Source organism: Podarcis vaucheri (assembly GCF_965113315.1).
Source record: "Podarcis vaucheri genome assembly, chromosome: 2".
Classification (NCBI taxonomy): Eukaryota; Metazoa; Chordata; class Lepidosauria; order Squamata; family Lacertidae; genus Podarcis; species Podarcis vaucheri.
This window is the reverse complement of record NC_138760.1, coordinates 28,834,181-28,857,252: the sequence shown is the minus strand read 5'-3', so window position 1 is coordinate 28,857,252 and position 23,072 is coordinate 28,834,181. Positions and strand designations below refer to the sequence as shown.

The window sequence follows — 23,072 nt, the reverse complement described above, 5'->3', positions numbered from 1 at the left end:
TGGATTAAATTGGAAATGATCCAGGGCTGGCCCAAGACATTTTGGCACCTGAGGCGAACCACAAAATGGCTCTCCCTCACCAGAGAAGAAGAGAGGAATGGAAATCTACATCAGGAACAAGGGGGAAGGGAATAAAATCAATCTTTCTCAGTAGTTAAATTGGGAGTCAAAGGGGCCAACTTTGAATCGCCAAGAAGCTGCTGTGGAAGCAGCATGGGAGGGGCTGCCGAGGAGGCAACAGATTCAGCCTCTAAGGAGCACATTGCAGCCATCACTGCCACCATGGCAGCAGCTGTAGCAATGGGCGATGCATTCCTTGGAGGCCACATCTGCTGGCCTTGTGGATCCGACCACCCGAGGCAGTCACCTCACTTTGCCTCATGGGTGAGTTGGCCCTATCGAAGCCCTTCCAAAACCCTTGGATCACTTTTCTGAGCCAATTCAAAGCTGGCAAAATGATGGAACTCCTCCCAGCTTGTGAGGTCTGCAGGGACAAGTCCTGCTCACTCTTCACTTTTGGCCCTGCCAACTCTTAATCTCCAGCAGACCTCACAAGTTGGGAGGACCTCTATGATTTTGTCCTCAAGTCATATGTATCACTTGTGATCACAGTGATGTCCAAATGATTCCATCCCAGAGAAGCCTTTCACTGGCAGCAGACAATACATGTACCACTTGTTTATTTCAGTGGAAATGCCCCCATAAGCTCTAAGCCTAACGTTAACTAGTTATTTTCTTCCCATGGGCAACCTACCCAGCAAAAAATTACTTTTCTTGGTTTGTGGCTTACTATGTACATTGCAAATATTTTAGATGAATATGAAATAATTCATCTTGTCATGCTTACTGCGATTCTGTGCTTCATTAATTTCAGGCAAGGGTCCTTTTGAGAGTTATCACTTTTTAATAGTATTGACTAATATTTAGCTTCAACTTAGTAGTTCTTATAGATAACTTTGAATTCATGAGCCTTCATTGTGTTTTCCCTTTTTCTAGGCTTTCTTGGGTCTTGCTCTACACCAGTCTGATATTTGTCATGTCCCTTCTCATGTCGGTTATTGCAACATTTTCTTCGCTCTTTCCCCAAAGTAGCAGCTTTGTGATATTTCTTCTTTTTTTCCTATATGGATTATCCTCCGTAAGTGTGTATGTATGTGTGCTTGCTCATTGCCAATATGCTGAAGCTACGTGTTTTAGGATTGTCCTTCCTGTTGACATAGAGGTATCCTATGATGGTGTTTCACAGGTACTCACTAATTTAGGGATAATCCCGGGGACGTTTAGGCAAGATGCCATGGATTTCCACCAGAATAATGTTACTTCTACCCAGATAAAATGTAGCAGGTCTAACAGACACAACTACAGCCTCCATGGCAATTCTGCCACCCCACCAATCACAACACTGAATGCTGATAGCTTCCCCATATTAGCCATCCATGGATCTGGTCAACAAGAGTGATGGCAGAAGGAGCCCATCATGTCACCCTAGCTAGAACACATATAAAATATAACCCTGCAGCCCCAAAGTCACCACAACACTGTTCCCAGTATAGACCACTATGGTTTAGTGAGCAGGAGCATAATAGCTGATATGTACAGTGAAACCCTTCAGGAACTGCTGCTTATTGAGAAGGGTTATAAATCCCCCTAATAGTGCTACACAGGCAGTCTGCAAACAAGCATCTTTTGACAGACAAGCACACAAAGTCATTCAAGGAAGGACCAGCTACTCTGATCACAGCACCAATGCAATGCCTGCATGGAGGACCCATGGATTCTCAAGAAGGTTTAAGCTGAATTGTACAACAATGCTCCCCCAAAGATACAGATTTTGGGATGAGCAAGCTATTTGGAAAGGACAGGAACATAACACATAAGGAAGAGCAAGGACCTCAACAGGCTGCTCCTGTAGGCCATTTCTAGGACCTCCTTTTTAACACAGCAGAAATGAGCTATGCAGTATGTAGCGGGAGATAGCAGGACCCAACTACATAAACCAGTACTAAGGGAATTCTTAAAGAACCCAGCGCAAGTTTAGTATGCATGAGGTCTCATGTTGTGGGTACAGTCTCTCGCTAAAAGGACTGGAAGATGGCATACCTGAGGCAAAGCACTGTGACAGCCAATTGAAAAAGGTGATGTGTGGACCTTGTGGAACCCATAGAGCCAATGGTTTGTCACTTTTGCTCAGCCCCCTTTATCCCATCCTGTCTATTTCTGCCTTTAGTGCTGTGTGCCGCCTTCCTTGCTCCATCTGACCTGGCAAGGAAGAGGGCCTATACTAGGCATCATTGGAGTCGAGTGCTCCACTTCTCAGTCTCAAAGGTAGCTGTGCTTCTCATTGCCTCTGCTGGTGTGCGGTGCGGTCCCACCTTCATGGCAAACATCCCCTCTTCCTGCAGAGCGTGTATGTACCCTGAGTTGGAGACAATATTGGTTGCCGTTGAAGGAGAAAAGATTATTGGGAGTTTACACTGTCCATATTGTAGCAGTGGGTGAGGATTGGACAAAAATGGGAGAGATCTGGAGAAGTAATGTTTCAGGCATGGATTCCTGTCTTTCCCCCCACCCTCCAGGCTTCCGTTTAACTGTGTGTGGTGCCCAATGGTAGCAATGGAAGTTATTGTGCATTATCTCGGACCCCGAGAGACAGGGTATTTGCAAGAATTCTGAAAAGATACACATGATCGTAACCTTTTTAACTTTGCACAAACAGTAAACATACAGGGCTAATAAAAAAGAGGTTTTTTATCATAATTTCCAGAGTTGTTCTGTGATTTAAGTTCTCTAGACACATGCACAGAGTAGTGTCACTTACCTAGTTGTCTGAACTGTGTTGTCCCTGTCTGAGTCTTATATACTGCTGGTGGTGTGTCATGATTGCCTGCAAAAATTGTTGAATTCCTCTCCTTGTGTAGTGCAGAAGGCAGTAACGTTGAAGTGCCCATTTACTGCAGCAGGAATCTCTGAACTAATGCAACCTCTTTTGTTCTAATGTTACACCACAATCAGGATTAACATTTTAGTCAGAACAGGATTCCACTCCTTCTGTAGCATGTTATGCCAGCACAGTCATGGTGCTGTGGTCTAAACCACTGAGCCTCTTGGGCTTGCCGATCGGAAGGTTGGTGGTTTGAATCCCTGTGATGGGGTGAGCTCCTGTTGCTCAGTCCCAGCTCCTGCCAACCTAGCAGTTCAAAAGCACGTCAGTGCAAGTAGATGGGAAGCAGATGGGAAGTCAGGGCAGGACTATTAACATTGGTGTTGTGTGTGGGCAGTAGTCTGTTCCCATCGCCAGTCTATCTACAGCATTCTGCACAAGGGTGGCCCTACATAAAGCATGTTGTTTCTGATTTATCTGTGTTTCTCAGGACTAAACTGCATGTGACAGGGTTGCCACCCATCTACCTGTCTGCCATTTTTGTTCAGATGCCAAGTGCAGGGAGATGAGTGAAACTTGCCATCACCTTCACTGTGCTTTGTTTCATTAAGCAGTCTTCTTCCAGCTCATCTTTGATACTGGGACAATTGGGTAGAAGAATTGAGCTGGGTAGAATTGCTTGAAGCAATGGAATGTGGTGCTGGTGGGAGTTGGGGAGAACAGACTGTATTTCTTTTCATGTAGTCCTCTTTCCCACCATGACATGTGAATGTGCCTAAGACCCTTACGATTGCCCCATCTCGGTTATTTAGACCAATTTGTCCATTCCTATTTCAGTCCATGTGTCTTTTGCATGTATTCACTTATATGCCCATTCTGTCCCATTTCTGTACTAATTTACTTTCTTTAAAAAAAGTTTGCACAATTTGCATATAAATAAGTGTTATTGAATGTATTTTATCTCAAAATGTTAAAACTTTTTTGGGATAAGCGCTGTGTTGCAACATTCAGAGAAGTGATTAAAATAGCAATGTTCTGTTCCACACTTTAGTCCAGGAGTTTTGGATTAGGTCAATTCATATTGAAATTCGTAAAGTTCAGATTTCTCAAGCATACCTATGTTTAGTTTGGCCCAAAGTCTTCTGGCTCCTAACATTTAATGTATGGAAACATCTATTTATAGCAGGAAGAGAAGGTGACCTGTGGGTACTGATTTTGCACTTATTCCGAATTTATGAATATAGCATATGTAAATGGACTGTATATTCAAGGGCCTTTAAAGTCAAATTCTGATCTGCTCTCTGTTCTGCACAATCTGCCCATTATTTACATGAAAGGTTTATATAGGCTGCATATTGTACAACCAGGCCTCTACTATAATGTGTATAGTCCATACATGTGGATGAAGTTTAGTGGAAAGACCGCTTTTGTGGGCTGGCATCTTTACCATCAGCCAGTCCCTGAATCTATCTGCAATTCCTTCTGCCCCTTGAGAATATGCTGCTTGGGTTGAGAACAATACCCTGCCCCTGGAAATAATAACACATTGTTTATACGGATTTTAATTTTAAACTTCTTTGGGAACCAATCTTGGCCAGAAAATGGGATATAAATGTAGAGTTCTGCTCATGGGACATCTCATTCATAGAAGGGCATGGCAGGTGACTCAGAAGGCTGTCGTGGGAAGGGAGAATTGGGAAAGTTCCCTCCCATCCCACTTTCATGAGTAGCAGCTCCTGCAGCCCGTCTTTTTATAGAATCAAAGCAAAATACATAATTGCTTAACTTTGAAAACCTCATTAAATGTAAGAGCTGCACTGTGATTTGAATTGCATCTTGGCCATTCACTGTCTTTCTGAACCTTGAGTCTGAATTGAAAGTGATCATTTTTGAAAAGCTGACCTATTTTTATTGCAAAAGAATCATTCCTTAAACACCACATTATATTTTGTTAATGCGCTCCTTGCAACCTTAGATTTCCCACTCTGATTTCATAACCAATTTGGGAAATTTTGATGTTGCAGTTTGCCAAAGGAGATAGTACTCTTAGGAAGAAAATCTTCAGCCTGTTAGCCGGCTGATGTCTTTCATTAGCATATTATATTGTCTTTAGCAAATACTAAGTGATACAATAATTATGATGGTCACATATAAAAGTTGAGATTCTAGCAATTTTAATCAAGTCCTATTGTGCACTGAAAATACGCTTTCTATTTCTGTTTAGATTTCCTTTGCATTTTTGCTAACCTCTCTTTTCAAAAAAGTGAACTATGCTGGTTCAGCTCAGTTTTTCACAACTGTGGCTTTTGGTGCTGTGGGCCTGAGCATTGCCCTGTTGGAAGATTTTCCAAAGTCTTTTGTGTGGTCACTAAGCCCACTGTGTGAATGCCCCTTTTTAATTGGCGTTGTACAGGTTAGTAAAGTATTTGTTTGTTACTGTGGCATGCACCCATCACTGTGGTTCTAATATGAGATGTGATAATACTTTAAATCTGTCATCTTGGAATAAAGTATGTAATAGACCTAGAACTTGCTTTGAACTTTTTATATATGTGTTTCTTGTTGTTTTCTAATTTGTTATTAAGTAGACATTTTAACCGATGAGAAAAATCAACTGTAATAAGTAACACATTTGTCAGAAGTTCAAAGAACACTGTGTGTTGCAGACTTTTTATGTTAAATTTTGCAGCTTCCTGTCAGAAATGTGTAGTTTTCAGGGTATCACAAGCAGTCTTTGGCTAGCATAGCAGGAGATCACCTTACGGTCTCTGCCTCTGCAGTCTCCCGTGCACCTCATACATTTTCTCTAGAGGCTCCCCCAACTCCCTGGAGCAGATTTTGAGGATGCAGGGTGGGGAAAAGGAAGGTAGAAGAGGAGGAGTTTGGATTTGATATCCCGCTTTATCACTACCCTAAGGAGTCTCAAAGCGGTTAACATTCTCCTTTCCCTTCTTCCCCAAAAACACTCTGTGAGGTGAGTGGGGCTGAGAGACTTCAGAGAAGTGTGACTGGCCCAAAGTAACCCAGCAGCTGCATGTGGAGGAGCGGAGACGCGAACCTGGTTCACCAGATTACGAGTCCACCGCTCTTAACCACCACACCACACTGGCTCTGTAGTGGAATCCCGTTGTATGAGCAGAAGTCAGCTTTAAAGCCACTGAGTTTTTCTTCTGGGTCAGATATTAATCCAAACTTTAGAAGAATACCTTCCCACTCCCATCCAGCAGCTATAATGGTAACAGTGAACTTATCTCCCCACTTCTTTTTCTCTTCCACTTTCCCTGGTGTCTGGAATGCTGCCACAATAGCATTCCATGTCTCTGAAACCCTGATGTTAGTTTGGGCATTTCGTAGTTGGAGGAAATTATGCTTCCTGGGGATCCAGGAAAGGGAAGATCTGGAAGAGAGGTGGCGGATAATGGTTGGGAGAGAGAGAGACAGGCACATTCAACCTTCCCTCCTGCTGCTGTGGCCACAACTGTCCTAAAGGTGGAGGAGAGAGAATAATGGCATCTCACTGCTCAACAGTCTTTGCTGCCATACCAACCATGAAATATAGAGGGGATCACAGGGGATCAGCAGTTAAGAATGAATTTAGGACTTGGGGGGATAGCTTGAATGTTCTCTGCTTTAGCTCATAGTTGTCTGCCCAAATGAGGAACTTGGCCCATCACCCCTACTTATGATGGCAACTTCATCATCATCATCAAGGTTTATATAGTGTTACATTATTTACTTTACTATTTTAGTAAACTAATGCTGTCACGTAGCTGCAATTTTTATATGTCTTTGCAGGTGATGCATCTGGAAGATTATGAAGAAGGAGCTATTTTCTCACATATAACTCATGGCCCTTATCCACTAATTATTGCTTATACGCTATTGACCCTTGATAGTATGCTTTACCTGCTCCTAGGGATTTATTTCGATCAAGTGATTCCAGGTATGTTAGAATCAAAGAAAAATACAAAAAAAAAAAACCTGAACAACATCAAGGGTTTGGTTACATATTAAGTATTGTGATGCATATTATATGTGGTGAAATACTCATTTTAAGTGTATCATCATCCTTACTAGAATTGTGTCCATACTAGAAATTTTCATTCTCAACCTCTTTAAATTCATTCTAATCATTTGGGAAATATGTTGCAGAACCAAAATGCCTGGATATGTTATGACCTCTGGGCACTATCGAAATTGCCAGTTCATATACAATGTATGTGATTTACAATCCCCACTGGGATTAATGCAGACTGGAACCTGTTAATCATATACTCCAAACTACCCAAACTATTAGTTATATTTCATAATTCTGGTATATATGCTTCTGGTCTACTAATAAATAATAGTAAATCACCCACATATCTGTCTGTGCTTAATAAAACCATCCTGATCTGAATGAACAACTATTATTATCACCACTGGCTGAACTCTATTTGACAAAATCACTTTTAGTATCTTCTGTGTTAATCAAAGAAATTTCCCTATAATTTGCATACATGGTTTTCTATTCCTAAGTGTGGTACAAGTCATACATCTACACATCATAAATTGAAGTTGACTGGGTGCCTAAGCATTTTGATAAATACAGAAAAGCTTAGGGGTCAGAAAGTTTGAATGTGCCTTTTACCATTCTATGCTGTTGCTCTAATACTCCTGTAGGATTCAGAAATGGTCGTTAATCATGGGCATTTTAAATGCAAAACTTTTATATCCCAAACCTCCTTAGATTTGGAGCCAAGAAATAAATAGCACCTCAATATAAAATTAAAGCAGAATTTCAACTTGCACATAGTGTATATGTATGTCTGTGGCACCAGAGATGTATTTGTAATTCATGCTAAAAATTACATGCCAGTCTGTAGTACTGGAAGATTTCCTGGGTTACAAAATAAGGGCTATAGTTTGCACAAGTCTAAAAATTAGCAAACTATAAACAGAAAACTGTCCAAACCTGTAATTATACTGTGTAATCCATATGTTTACAGATTCTTTCTCATCTTTTTTTACCCCTCAGGGGAATATGGATTGCGGCGAAGCTTTTTCTTCTTCCTAAAGCCCTCATTTTGGGTAAAGCGAACAAGAAATTATAAGGAATTGTATGAAAGCAGCATTAATGGAAGCTTAGAATTCAATGAGATTGTTGAGCCTATATCTTCCGAATTCCAGGGAAGAGAAGCTATTAGGTATGACAGATGATGCTGAAATTTAACCTGAACCTATTGTTAGTTACTAATTGTTTTTGCACTTAGAAAGAAACTGGCTGCGTTTGCATGAAACGATAAAGAACCTTGGCTTAATAAATAATTTTGTGTACAAGCAGCATGCACACACTTTCCGATTGCTGCAAGCAAATCAGCTCAGTCTGACATTTGAATGCAGGAGTGTTGTTCATTTCCCCCTAACAAGCAACTCTTGGTAGGCAGCCTTCAATCAAGGCTTGCTGTTGACTTTCAAATTCTGGTTCATTAGTGATAAACAAACCACACTCCTAGGTCACGTGAAGGGAAGAGGAAAGAGTTGAGTAATCCTCTGCATGTACATTATGGTTTATTAAGCCAGGGTCCTTGGCTTAACATTGCAAGCAAATATGGCTGCTGTGTGAAGTATGCATGCAGTGATAATTAATTTGTCAGTGTTATTATGCACACTCAAGAGGAGCAATGTGATAGTTTTCATATGCAAATATAGTTTGTCATTGTCCTGTGAAGTGATACTTCTGTCATTGATTATTGGCAAAGGAAAAAAAGTCCATATTGAGAAAAGACAGTGTTAATCAGTTTTGGTTCTATCAAAACATACATTGTAGACCAGTACCTGTGCAAGTGATCTGAAGCTCCATGTATTGCTTAAGATGCAAATGTTGCATGTTGCACATACTAATATTTCTTTCCTGATAAGAGTCAACAAGGGAGTCACTGCATGTACAAATCTCTGTTGCTTGTTGACTAGTCAGTTTGCAATTGAGGCAAGGAAGGTCATTTTGCTATGCACTCAAAGTACTATGCCTTTGCGTAGGAACCAGCTTAGTTTCAATCAGAAGTGAGGCATATTCAATCCAATCAACCTTGTGTGCCATTTACCCATATTTTCCTTAGTTTGACAAGAAGCCAAATAGCAAAAAGTGATATTTGTGGTTTAGAAATGTTCCATTTCATCTTTTTCACTGTATTCTGTGGTTCAGACTCCTCCTCATTGCATCCATTTCTCAAAATGTTTTATGAGAGATCAAAGTCTGGAAGAAATCATAGTCAAATTATATGTTCAGGAAAAGTATGTGGTACTTTCTTTCTGGGAAGGGGTTATGGCATAGTTTCCCAGGAGCATTGTACTACTTTTGAATATGAAGATCACCTTGCATTGTAAACCAAAACAGGAATATTCAAGCTAATATAAATATGTGGTAGATGCATATTCTTTGATTTTTATCTTGCTTGGTAAATTTTTACCAAAGTTCTGTGTTTCTTTTTGAAAATAAATTTATCTTTTCTTCTTTCAGAATCAATAATGTCCAGAAATCATATATTAAAAAGGGTGAAACTGTGGAGGCCCTGAAAAGTAAGACTTCTTAGGTTTTCAGCTATCTGCCACAAGTGTGAGTCCTTGTTCTTTAAGTGTTGCCTGTTCGTTGTTTTCTGACAGTGACTATTTGCATGTCATGCTAAACCGTGGTTGAGCACAACATGCACTAGCAGAAATGAGTTTCAGCAAGACTTGGGCTTGCGCACTTCCTTCTTTTCTTCCCATATGCCTGGCAAGGTGAGTCCAGAAGATTTTGATTCTGCTTTACCGAAATCACATCTTAACCATGGTTTAGCATGGTGTGATCAAGGAGAAATAAGCTGCACCAAATCTTAGGATTGTGCACTGCTATTCAAACTGGGTTTCTTACTTCCAAACTGCTCTTGACCAAGCCAGTGGAGGAAAGGGGAGCACATGAGGCCAAGGCTCAATGCAAACATGGCCAATGGGAGCAATGGTATAGTATGTGGGTGAGTTTCTCTTTACTGACTACTCATCTGTGATCAGTAAATATCTCAATAAGGAAACATCAGTCAAAACAAACTTAATCTGTACACAACTGTGTGTTTGGCTTTATTAAATATTAAATGTTCTGTTAATGGTGGGGTTTTTCTTAAGAGTAATCGATAGTGTACTCTATGTAAAGGTAAAGGTAAAGGTAAAGGTACCCCTGCCCGAACGGGCCAGTCTTGACAGACTCTGGGGTTTGTGCGCCCATCTCACATCTATTGGCCGGGGGCCAGCGCTGTCCGCAGACACTTCCGGGTCACGTGGCCAGCGTGACAACGCTGCTCTGGCGAGCCAGAGCCGCACACGAAACGCCGTTTACCTTCCCGCTGGTAAGCGGTACCTATTTATCTACTTGCCCCCGGGGGTGCTTTCGAACTGCTAGGTGGGCAGGCGCTGGGACCGAGCAGCGGGAGCGCACCCCGCCGCGGGGATTCGAACCGCCGACCTTTCGATCGGCAAGCCCTAGGCGCTGAGGCTTTAGCCCACAGCGCCACCCGCGTCCCTGTACTCTATGTAGCAGTGGCTAAATACTTCCTGAAGCTTGTAGCAATACTATATAATGCCATTAATTAATCCCCTTCCTTTTTCATTTCTTATTAGGTTTATCCTTTGACATTTATGAGGGTCAGATCACAGCATTACTTGGACATAGTGGAACAGGAAAAACAACATTAATGAACATTCTTTGTGGATTGTCCCCACCTTCTGATGGTAAATATGTGCCTACTTCTGTTCTCTTTGCATTTGTCTTAAAGAGCGTAAATGGAAGAAATCCCCTGGAAGCCTATTTTGTGGTTTTTGTTTTGAAATATGTAACCCTTGGGATGGGCTTAATGTAGGTTCTGACTCAAGACCCTACTCAGGAAACCTGGGACAGTTGAATGTTTGAATAGAAGCCTTCTCTCAACACACACACACAAATATGTGCAGGCAGTGCTATTTATTCAAATAATAGTGGATCAACAAGAGATTAACAGTGTAGGGAGCAATACAAAAATATATTTTAGTCTAGTTCATTCCACTGTCTCTCAGGGTCCATCTATGCCAAAGGAAGTTTGTGCCCTTAGGTCTTACTCATGGTCAGTTAAGGGATTTGGCCCATAGATGCAGAATTTGAGAGCATCACAATACTGTACAGTCAGACCTTGGTTTTCGAATTTAATCTGTTCCGGGAGTTCATTCGACTCCTGGAACAGTTCGAAAACCAAGGTGCTGGACGTTCAGCTTCCAAAAATTGTTTGAAAACTGGAACAATCACTTCTGGTTTTCAATTGTTTGTGAGCCAAAACATTCAAGTTCAAAGGTGTCTGGCTTCTGAGGTTCCACTGTAATGAAGTCCAGCTAGCAGGTCACAGCAGAGAGGCTGCAGTGCAGGAGCAGCTGAGGTGTGCTGCAGTAAAGAACCACAGCAGATGGTAGACCCCAAGGCTTCTGTGACTCCACAGCTGCAAACCAGTAGTAATGGTTTATTCAGCCAGTAAAGCTTAACAATTCCTCGTTTCAAGCAGTGTGCAGGAGAACAGTTCAGCTCTCTTCCAAAAGATTCCCCCTCTCTCTGATCAGGTCTGTGATCCCTGCTTTCCAGAGGTTACTTTTGGGGCATCCAGCATCACTCTTATTGAGGGTAGCTAGCTGACAAGAAGGCACAAATGGTCTTCATTAACAAGCCATTCATTAACTAATTCCAACTTTTACAATAATACATAGAGTGCCGCTCTAGCTAACGTGCTGAGTTTGGACACTGTGTTTTCTCTGCACTTTCTGCTTCCAACTCTTTAGTGGCGTGCATTCTTTTCTCTACAGCTTCACAAATCAGTTCCAAGAGCTGTACTGTTTCTAATGTTTTCTGATTTGTGTGCGTGTTGGTGGTAGTGCATAATTTTTTTTGATCGCTTTTATTTTAAAATCAACTCTGCATGTTCAGCGATATTAGACACTTTGACTTTTGGGGCTGTTCTGCCTCCGGTTTGAGCTAGCTGCCTCTAGATATATGTTCTACGCTGGTAGCCATCACAGTGTTAACATTTCCACTCTTGCTTTTCATGCATTAGGATTTGCATCGATTTATGGCTGTAGAGTTTCGGAAATAGATGAAATGCTAGATATAAGAAAGGTAATTGGAGTCTGCCAGCAGTCAGATATATATTTTGACGTATTAACCGTGGAAGAGAATTTATCAATAATAGCTTCGGTTAAAGGAATACCTCCCAATGATATGATACAAGAGGTGAGTGCAGGCTAATGACAATATTCCATTATGCTTTCATAAATATATTCCATTATGCTACCATAATGTCTGCAAGCCATCTGGAGCCTTAAGGATAGGGCATTTAACATGAAATACTTCTTGTCCTTGGTTTAAGGTCCAGAAAGTTTTACTCGATTTGGATATGCACCCCATTAAGGATAACCAAGCTAAAAAACTAAGTGGAGGACAGAAAAGAAAACTGTCGGTTGGATTTGCAGTTCTTGGAGATCCAAAGGTAAGCACCAGAAGGTCAAAAAGGTTGATTGATGCAGCAATAATATGTAATTTCTTTACAAGAAATGTGTTTCTCTGCCCTGCTTGTATGGTAAAGTAGTAGATATATAGAATCAGTTACATGGCATATTTATTATGCAGATTTGTGCACCCATTCTAGTAGTTGTTGAAACTAGAGATAGAAGCATCTGTCTGTCTTATAGTGGCATCTCACAAAGTTAAAGGAATCCAGAAGGATGCAGATTTCAGTGTGAACCACAGGTCTAGTCTGCAAATTGGTTAAGGGATATCTGTCTTCAAATCCTAGTTTGTTGGGTAGCTATTCCAGCTCTAGTTGAAATGGATCAAGGTAGTCCCTTCCTGTTCAGTTCTGACAACGTGCTTGCCCATCTCTCAGTAACAACCATGCCAGAAATGTGGACAGGGCCACTGGGACAATCTAGCAAGAAATCTTTGAGCCAATGCTTGCCTTGCTGGAGCTCTATTTCCAACTGTATGTCAAGTGTTGTTGTGGAATGGGGATGTTTTATCAGAGTTAACCACCTATATTTACCTGCGTGCATTTATTTTTAACCTCTGTACTACTACATTTGATTGGTCATAATATGGCTTTGTGCATTTGCCATATAGTCCTCAACTTCCAGTTACCAACATTGAGGTTGTTGGTTTAAATTTCCTCATTGTTACTGATCAGAGCCAGTTTAGCAGCTGCATATGTATTTAAGTCATATTTAAGCTGCGTATTTATTTCAGGCAATCCTACATAACAGGAGGCCTGGAGGCCTATTACATCCCCTCCCTTTGAGTGTTTGGAGCCTCCTAGGATAATTCCAAGCAAGTTGTTTGCAGCTCTCTTCCCACTACTTTGTGAAAGCATCTTAGGCACTTTTATACATAACACCAGACGGTGTGGGCTAGGGCTTCTGATCGTCTTTTCCTACATCAACATGGCTATGCTGAAATGGCTTCCAGAATAACATAAGAAATGAGCTAACGATCCATTCACAGTCCATCAGAAGTGGTGATAGCACTGAAGAATGTCTATGTCACTACATCTACATTGCTCTTGGAATGGTGCCAACATTTCTCATCCAAATTTCTCCCCAGAGTTTTTGCAGTTCTTTACTAATGGAAAGGTTAATGAGAATAATGCCAGAATCTCTGATGTTGTTTGATTTGTACTTCTGGACTGTGTTTCTTTTGGTAGGAATGGATTTGTCGTAATTATTATAAGGGGTGGGTGTGGGCATGTGGGTATATGAGACTTCTCAGTTTGCAGGAGCTGAACAGGATGTGTTTCATGAAGCAGAGTGTTTTAAAAATTATTTTATTTTTAGTATATTCCCAAACTACTGGCAGGCAGACTGAGACCGTGAAATAAAAACTTACAATAACAGGAGACAATGTGCTTGAGGAAACAGTAGGGTTGCCATATTTCAAAAAGTAAAAATCCAGACACAAAAGTTGTTGAGCTTTTTTCTTGGGATCTTATCTAGTCAAACTGTTTACATATCTGATAGAAGTGATGATAATGATAAACGATATTATTGATAAGGGATAACTGTTACTTTCAAAATGAATAGCTAGTCCATTGTTTTCCATGGCCAATATTTAGGTATTACTCTTAGATGAACCAACCGCAGGCATGGATCCATGTTCACGGCAAACAGTTTGGAACCTCCTGAAAAATGGAAAATCCACTCGAGTGACTGTGTTCAGTACCCATTTCATGGAAGAAGCAGACATTGTTGCTGGCAAGTGCAATTTGGGGGCCTTTGTGTTAGTACCAGTTTGGTAATATGGCCAGCTTGTTGCTGTATGAACTGATATAACTGAAGGTACCTTCTGTTCTTGCTTCTAGATCGGAAAGCTGTGATTTCTCAAGGAATGCTGAAATGCCTTGGCTCCTCTCTGTTCCTTAAAACAAAATGGGGAATTGGCTACCGCTTGAGGTATCTGTAGTCTGAAAGTCTATTTCAATGTGTTCATTATTTTCCACTTTGCCTGAATTTTACAACTGATTTAAAAAACACCCAGTTTGGTTAAATGGAAGTATAATAGCAATGAGTAAACCTTGTAAATATGAACACTAGTTGGTTCATACTGCCTTATTTTCTTTCTTAATTATCACTACAAAGCAACTGTTACAAGGTTATAAAAAAGCATTTGTCAGAACAATTATATGTCTATCCACTCAGAGCTCCCACTAAATTTAATACCACCTACTCCCAGGGAAGTGAGTACAGGATTGCATTCTGAATAAAATATTAAATAATAATTGGATCAAGCAGGCTTATACCTGCTAGAAATTTCAGTAACATCCACAAAGTACTGAATGGAAATATGATTGAGTGTATCAGGTAGAGTTGCCCCCAAACGCCAAAACCCCCGCAATTTTTTTATTGACTTGCTTAATATCAGGCATGAAGAAACAAGGGGTCCAGTTTGGACTGCCAAGCCATTTCTCCCAAACATTGCCAACCTGTGCATCAGCTACTATCATTGGTGATGTCAGCAGGTTGGCTGGACCTTCTTGGAAAGCCATCTCTTCAGCCTCTGAAAAGGATCAGTGTACCTTCCAAGAAGAAAAAAGAGTCTGCTACCTTTTTGCTGCTGGAGAGCAGCAGCAAAAGTGGGAGAGAGAAAATGCTGCAAAGAGCACTCAGTCTCCACTCTCCTATGCTCAGTCAGGAGTGTGGATATTAATTTAAAGCAGCCATTCTTTGCAGTAGTTTCCCTCCCCCTTTAAAGTTTGCTGGAGGAACTGCAGCAAGGAGCAGTGTAAGCAGAAGGGATTTTGACAAGTGGGCTGGGCAACCCATTTGTCAATCACATTATGTCATAGGGAGATGTGATTGACAACTAGATTGGTCCACCCATCTGTCAGAGTCAGCCTGCTGAAGAGAACTGGCCCTTAGAAACAAAAAAGGCCCACCTCTGGAATATATCTCAAATGTTTTTATGATTTATCTGTTAGAGTTTTAGATAATTTATGAATAAAGGTAAAGGTAAAGTATTACGAATACTTATATGTAAATTTTGTTTTTCATTTGGATTAAGAAAATAAAGTTTATATGTTAAATTGGTTTACAATATGTTATTTTTGTTACTTAAAAAACAAACAGACCATAGAGTCCCACCTTGTAAATAATAATTAAACATTGTATGTGTGTTTGTTTTTCCTTAGTATGCAAATAGACAGGTACTGTAACACAGAAGGCACAGCATTTTTGATCAAGCAGCATATCCCTGGAGCCAGTTTGTTAAAGCAGACTGAAGAGCAGCTTGTGTATGCCTTACCTTTTAACGACATGGACAAATTTTCAGGTACACCTCATCTCCCCTTTGAACACTAGTGAAAATTGGAGAGCAGATGAGGAAAATAATGAAATTCATGGAAAACTAAATTGAAATGGACTTCAAGAGAAATAACATAGGTTTTGGGCCTGTTATGCAAGGAAAAGAGATGGTATTTATTGTGAAAGGGGTCAAAACACCCCAAACTATGTTTGGTTTGTGTTTTGTTTTTTGTAATCTTCCTTCCTTCCTTGGCAAGCTTTTAATAAAAATTATATAGTAGCAAGACAGTTCCCAGAAAACAACAAAAAACCCTCAATTTCAGACACATTTTTGACACTCTGATAAATGAAGGAAAACATTCACCTTTTGTTTCATGTGGCTTTGAACTGTTACGCTATATGCAATCGTTAAACAATAGTGGCACCAAAGGCTTTTTTGTTGTTACACTCAATGGCAAACAGAAATAAGGCAACATGATTGCAAGAAATGTAATAGCTATAAAGCTCAGTGGGAGAGAATAAACTTTGCATGCAGAAATCTCTGGCACCACCAGGTACGTCTGGGAAAGACTTGTGTCTGAAGCCCTGGAGACCCACTGTCATCGTAGACCAGCAGACAGACATAATACGCCCATCCAGATACCTAATTTGGCACTCAAGGCAGGCTATTTTTCTCTAAACCACTCTCGCCTGTTCTACCCCTCATGCCATATATGATATGCAGTCATAGAATCGTAGTGTGTGTGGAGGGGTGTCATCTAATTCAATCCCCTGCAGTGCAAGAGTCATAGCTTAAGGAATCCCTGACAGATGGCCATCCAACTTCTGTTAAAAAAATTCCAGTGAAGGAGAGTCCGCCCACCTCCGGAAGTAGTCAATTCTACTGTCAAACAGCTCTTGCCATCAGAAAGTTATTCCTAATGTTTAGTCAAAGTCTCCTTGAACATCTTTGAGGGAAGGTAAAGATGCAACTCCCTGCTGAAATTGTTTGCAGGCACTTGCAAAGCCCAGTTTGTTTGCCCGCATGGTTTGATTACATCACAGTGGTGTCAGGTGATTGACCCGTCCGCAATCCCATCCATCAGCAATGCATTCAATCCCTGCTCTAGGTAGGGACTGGTCAATGGTATAAGACAGCTTCCTATATTTCTATTTCCAAGCAGTAGCTCGGCAGCGGCTGCTGCTGTTGCTGTTGCTACTATTACCACATCTATTCCTGCTTCTTCTTCTTCTAGCACTGTTTGCTGACCTAGACATGCATTCCCATTTGGGTGTTATTTCTTATGGCGTTTCCATGACTACCTTGGAGGATGTGTTCCTCAAGCTGGAAGTTGAAGCTGAAATTAACCACACAGGTGAGAATCAATGACAGTACTTCCTGTAGTACATTACAAAACAATGATTTGGTGGCGGGGGATAAATTCTAAGTTGCCTAACCTGTTACCCTCCTTAGATTTCAGTGCATTTAACTCGGAGCAAGCTGAAGATGAAATGGATGCAAAATCTATGGATGAGTTAGAGCAAAGCCTGCTTATGCTATCTGAGACAAAATCGTGTGTACTAAGCAATAAGTCTCTTTGGAAAAAACAGGTTTCTACTCTGGCAAAAGTTCATTTTCTTAATTTCAAACGTGACATCAAATCACTCACGGAAGTGTAAGCATCTTGGCTTTCTGTTTCTTAGTCCAAAATAGGTTAAAAGGTTAAAACAGACCGCAGCCCAGAGTAAAGACTGCATCTCAGATTGGCGCCTTGTGTTGCAGCACCTGATAGGGAAATAGTGAGTACAGCATGTGTGTGCGTGGAGGAATTGCTATTGAGCCTCTTCGTTGCTTCCTATGCTGCACACATGTAAGCAGCACGCTGCATCGTTGTGGAGAATGGAAGGTCTGTGTAGTTTCCCCTTATCTCTTATTGCAAGTTAAATTTGGGACTCAAATAGCCGTTGTTGTTGTTGTTTAGTCGTTTAGTTGTGTTCGACTCTTCGTGACCCCATGGACCAGAGCATGCCAGGCACTCCTGTCTTCCACTGCCTCCCGCAGTTTGGTCAAACTCGTGCTGGTAGTTTTGAGAACACTGTCCAACCATCTCGTCCTCTGTCGTCCCCTTCTCCTTGTGCCCTCCATCTTTCCCAAATAGCTCAATTTTTTCTCAAATAGCTAGCATCCAGAAAAGAGAGAGAGAGCGTACATATGTGCATGCATGCTTGAGAAACACAAGGGAGATGTATGCATGCCTCCTAATCCCTATAATGTTCTAGTGTGCCAAGGAGAAGCCTGGAGATAGTTGGGGCTTAAGTGTGTTCATTCAGCCTTATTATATTAGATTACTTCTGGGCCCCCCTCACCTTTGCCAGCAATATCTGTGCGAATACTTAATGCGCTTCAAGAGGGCAGCTTGCCACATCCTGAAAAAATGTTTGAAAAGAAGTTCCAGTGAGGAAGTGGTAAATTTCAATCTGTGCACATTATTTACAAGGATAGAGGTGTTTGAAAAGAAATTGCATCATCAAACATCACATTTGGCTGCAGGTTTTCTTACCTAAGGCTTACACATGAACTTCAGGAAACTTTTCCATCTTATGTTTTAACGATCCAAAAGAGAAGGAGCCCACGGAAGGAAAATAAGTGATTGCATTCATGTCATGCTCCAAGAGGGACAGATTGCTATTGCTTGAGACTGGGGGCTCATCCACATTTACCTTTCCTCTCTTTCAAGGCATGATCTGTGCGTTAAAGCTGCAGGTCTGAGCACCGTTTTTGTTTTTAATCCTCTGGAGCTTTCCCCACGCAAACCTGCTCTTTAAAGCTCCATTGGAGCAAGCGTCAATGTGTGGAAAACTCAACTTGACATTGGCTCTGCTTGAGCACTAAATAATGGATTTTCATGGGGAAAGCTCTAGGACAAAATAAAAAATAAAACCCAAGCACAGACCTGTGCCTCGAAAGAGCAGGGAAAAGGTAAGTGTGGATAAGCCCTCTGACTATAATGCTAGTTTTTCAATAACACTCCCTGCCCCTTAACCTTTCTGAACTTTTTAAATACCACACAAGGTGCCTTAGATATCATACTCAAGGACTGCTGTCTCAGTGTAGCTGTTTACAGGCTTGTACTTTTAGTATGTGGATGAGTGAAATCATTATTTAATGACTTGTCATCCAAAGCAGGGATTGCAGCCAATTTTACCAGTGGATACAGTTTTAAGGGTATTCTTCCAGAGATGCTTGGGCAGGTCAACCTGGTTCTGATCTAGCAAGGTCCTTTCCTTTGTTACTGCGAAAGAGTACATGCTTCTCATCCTGAAGTTATTTTGAATATGTGTTTTGTATTGAATAAACTTAAGACAGATTGGTGCTTCCAGTAAAACAATGCAAAATCACTTAGAGGTTTTACAAAAATTAAAAAGCATACAGATTGTGTTAAATAAAGAAATACTATGGATGATGGCTATTCAGTCTACCTCTGCTCTAAAGGTCACCATTCTTTACACTAATTTGTACCAGCTTTACGTGTACTTTTTTCTTCTTATTTCAGGTTTTTGCTATTAACAGTGTTCCTTGGTGTTGAGATTTATATGTTCAATATGTATCGGCAATACTTCAAAAATGCAGTGGTTCCTGTTACGTTTTCTCCAGACTTATACTTTCTTAAACCAAATGAAACTCATCATAAATACAAAAGCAGTCTCCTTGTTCAGAACTTCACTGGTAAGTTACTTTTCGATTTATTTGCTTTTATTCATTTCACCATCTGGCATTTCATTATTTTATTTTTACTGTGTGACATACAGTAGGAATAAATTAAAAGTGTAATTAAGTTTAACAGCAATCAGTGTAATGAATTGTTAGCTTGAAGACAGGTAGAAAAACCAGCCCTCTGGCAAGTCTGGTTTGATTCCCCCACCCCATTCAATCACAAATTGAATTTAAAGATATGTTTCTAGAATTGTATCTGGCCAACTTCATGGAACAGACTTTAAATAGTTTGATTTTTTACCAAAAAGCTGAAAGCTTTACAGCAGCATCAGTTAGTGGGCAGGGTATAAATATTTAAAAATAGATCAATAAAATAAGCAACATTATTTCATAATTATAGTGATTACATGACAGCACAGTTAGTGTGTGTGTGTGTGTGTGTGTGTGTGTGAGAGAGAGAGAGAGAGAGAGAATATATACACATATTGTCAGTGCTTCAAGAGTATTGATCTCCTTCATGCACAAAGCAGACCCACTCAAATAATTAACTTTCATTTATTTCAATGTGTCGGGCCTGAGTATGACTTAATTGAAATTCACCCTAAAACTCTAAGGGTATTTTGATGTTTATACGGGACTTCTGGAGCCTTCTTGTTTGCTGCAATACCAGTGCTAACTCTAAATGTTCAATAATAATATGTATCTTTGGCATCGCAGGGAATGGGGAAACTCTTTGCACGCAAGGAATCTTTGTGCCTGTGAGACTAACCTTTCAACTTTCTTTATTGTCTCAACCTAGGATCAGACATTGATGACATCATCAGCTCTCTTATACGCCAGAATGTACACACAGAAATATTCAATGGCAGTGACTATGTATCAGTTGCTCCCCACAATGGAGCATTAAATGTATCTCATGTAGGCAAGGTGAGAAGAAATGCAGGTTAAATATATTGGGTCTATGTGGGCATTGGTTCTGTTTGCTGTCAGGGAGTTGGGGTGCAAAATGAATTTTTTCCCCAAGTGGGATAGGGGAGGTTTTGAAATTTGAAGAGGGAACTCGACTTAGAAACAGGGCGGTAGGTCTTTTTCCTCACTGTCAGCCTTGGTGGCAGCAGCAGTGGCAAGATCAAAGCTCACAGAGTTTTCTTTAATAGCTCACATGTCATTTCCTTTCTCCCAGACTGCCCTGGTGTTGTTCCAGCAGCACATAAAGTGCTAGGGGGAAGGAACGGTGGCACCAAAGATTTGTCGCTGATTATGCTCTTCAGACGCGGGTGGCGCTGTGGGCTAAAGCCTCAGCGCCTAGGGCTTGCCGATCGAAAGGTCGGCGGTTCGAATCCCCGCGGCGGGGTGCGCTCCCGCTGTTCGGTCCCAGCGCCTGCCCACCTAGCAGTTCGAAAGCACCCCCGGGTGCAAGTAGATAAATAGGTACCGCTTACCAGCGGGAAGGTAAACGGCGTTCCGTGTGCGGCTCTGGCTCGCCAGAGCAGCGATGTCACGCTGGCCACGTGACCCGGAAGTGTCCCCGGACAGCGCTGGCCCCCGGCCAATAGATGTGAGATGGGCGCACAAACCCCACAGTCTGTCAAGACTGGCCCGTTCGGGCAGGGGTACCTTTATAATAATAATAATAATAATAATTTATTATTTATACCCCGCCCATCTGGCTGGGCCTCCCCAGCCACTCTGGGCGGCTTCCATAAAAACCAAAAATACAATAAAATATCACACGTTAAAAACTTCCCTGAACAGGGCTGCCTTAAGATGTCTCCTGAATGTCAGGTAGTTGTTTATCGCCTTGACATCTGCTGGAAGGGTGTTCCACAGGATGGGCGCCACTACCGAGAAGGCCCTCTGCCTGGTTCCCTGTAGCTTTGCTTCTCGCAATGAGGGAACCGCCAGAAGGCCCTCGGCGCTGGACCTTTACCTTTACCTTTTATGCTCTTCTTGTTGTTGTTGTTTTCAGAACTACATCTTTACAGCTGCTTTTAACTGCACCATGAAACACTCTTTACCAGTTATGATGAATATCATTAGCAATCTGTATCTGCACAATTTAAATGTCACAGAAAACATCCATGTCTGGAGTAGTTCGTTCTTCCAAGTGAGTAAATGCAAAGTCCAAAAAAAGTTCTTGTAAAATGAAGTTGCATTCCAATTTGTGACAAGTTGGCCTTTGTGTACATTGGATTGCATGACTTGTGATCTCCAAAACCAAACACGTCTTAATTGCCATGTGTTGTGGTTTCCCAGGTATTCCCTGTTTCGCAGCCCTAATCAGGCTGCAAAACAGATTATTAGTATTAGTTTTCAAACTTTTATTGTTCTGTCTTTCAAAAGAATTAAAAATGCAAAAACCTTTAAACTAAATACAGTAGTGCCCCGCAAGACGAATGCCTCGCAAGACAAAAAACTCGCTAGACGAAAGGTTTTTTCGTCCGCGATTTGCCTCGCAAGACGAATTCCCCTATGGGCTTGCTTCGCAAGACGAAAGCCCATAGGGAAATCTCCGGGGACCTCTTTTAAATGCTAGCGGTGGGGAGCAAAGCCTTTCCCCCCCCCTCCGGCCTTCAGAAGAGGTCCAGGAAGGCTGGCGGGGGCCAAAAGGCTTTGCTCCCCAGCGCCAGCATTTTAAAAGCAGTCCGGGATAGCAGGGAAGCGCTTCCTGCTATCCCGGACGGCTTTTGAAGGCAGGAGAGATCCGCGAAGCCTGGGCGCGCTGCGCGCAGGCTTCGGCATGCCGGCAACTCTCCGCCAGCAGCGGCAGAGCTGCCGCTGCTGGCAGAGAGATCCGCGAAGCCTGGGCGCGCTGCGCGCAGGCTTCGGCATGCCGGCAACTCTCCGCCAGCAGCGGCAGCGCTGCCGCTGCTGGCGGAAAGGTCCGGGATGCCTGGGCCGGACAGCTTTTGAAGGCAGGCGGGGGGAGCAAAGACTTTCGCCCCCGCCAGCCTTCAGAAGAGGTCCAGGACCTGTTCCGAAGTGGGGAGGGGGGGCGGGACACCTGGCCCCGCCGCCCCACTTCGGAAAGCTGTTCCGAAGTGGGGAGGTGGGGCGGGGACACCTGGCCCCGCCGCCCCACTTCGGAAAGCTGTTCCGAAGTGGGGAGGTGGGGCGGGGACACCTGGCCCCGCCGCCCCACTTCGGAAAGCTGTTCCGAAGTGGGGAGGTGGGGCGGGGACACCTGGCCCCGCCGCCCCACTTCGGAAAGCTCTTCCGAAGTGGGGAGGGGGGTCGGGAACACCTGGCCCCGCCGCCCCACTTCGGAAAGCTCTTCCGAAGTGGAGAGGGGGGTCGGGGACACCTGGCCCCGCCGCCCCACTTCGGAAAGCTCTTCCGAAGTGGGGAGGGGGGTCGGGAACACCTGGCCCCGCCGCCCCACTTCGGAAAGCTCTTCCGAAGTGGGGAGGGGGGTCGGGGACACCTGGCCCCGCCGCCCCACTTCGGAAAGCTCTTCCGAAGTGGGGAGGGGGGTCGGGAACACCTGGCCCCGCCGCCCCACTTCGGAAAGCTGTTCCGAAGTGGGGCGGGGGGGCGGGGACACCTGGCCCCGCCGCCCCACTTCGGAAAGCTCTTCCGAAGTGGGGAGGGGGGTCGGGAACACCTGGCCCCGCCGCCCCACTTCGGAAAGCTCTTCCGAAGTGGGGCGGGGGGTCGGGAACACCTGGCCCCGCCGCCCCACTT

The 23,072-nt window shown here is 42.6% G+C and overlaps 1 protein-coding gene across 5 annotated transcripts in view; it reads left to right on the top strand.

Moving 5' to 3' along the window:
- Nucleotides 1-23,072, top strand: part of LOC309526372 (cholesterol transporter ABCA5-like) — a 56,358-nt gene that overhangs the window by 10,176 nt on the left and 23,110 nt on the right. For all 5 annotated transcript variants that reach the window (XM_082212360.1, XM_082212362.1, XM_082212361.1 and 2 more), the window contains 16 exons: nucleotides 997-1,138; nucleotides 5,106-5,294; nucleotides 6,677-6,824; nucleotides 7,899-8,067; nucleotides 9,381-9,439; nucleotides 10,514-10,624; nucleotides 11,965-12,140; nucleotides 12,277-12,396; nucleotides 14,011-14,149; nucleotides 14,257-14,347; nucleotides 15,583-15,722; nucleotides 16,930-17,049; nucleotides 17,148-17,349; nucleotides 19,228-19,400; nucleotides 20,188-20,315; nucleotides 21,358-21,495. In XM_082212360.1, the coding sequence (XP_082068486.1) occupies nucleotides 997-1,138; nucleotides 5,106-5,294; nucleotides 6,677-6,824; nucleotides 7,899-8,067; nucleotides 9,381-9,439; nucleotides 10,514-10,624; nucleotides 11,965-12,140; nucleotides 12,277-12,396; nucleotides 14,011-14,149; nucleotides 14,257-14,347; nucleotides 15,583-15,722; nucleotides 16,930-17,049; nucleotides 17,148-17,349; nucleotides 19,228-19,400; nucleotides 20,188-20,315; nucleotides 21,358-21,495 (2,245 nt within the window). The remainder of the gene's footprint in view (nucleotides 1-996; nucleotides 1,139-5,105; nucleotides 5,295-6,676; nucleotides 6,825-7,898; nucleotides 8,068-9,380; nucleotides 9,440-10,513; nucleotides 10,625-11,964; nucleotides 12,141-12,276; nucleotides 12,397-14,010; nucleotides 14,150-14,256; nucleotides 14,348-15,582; nucleotides 15,723-16,929; nucleotides 17,050-17,147; nucleotides 17,350-19,227; nucleotides 19,401-20,187; nucleotides 20,316-21,357; nucleotides 21,496-23,072) is intronic.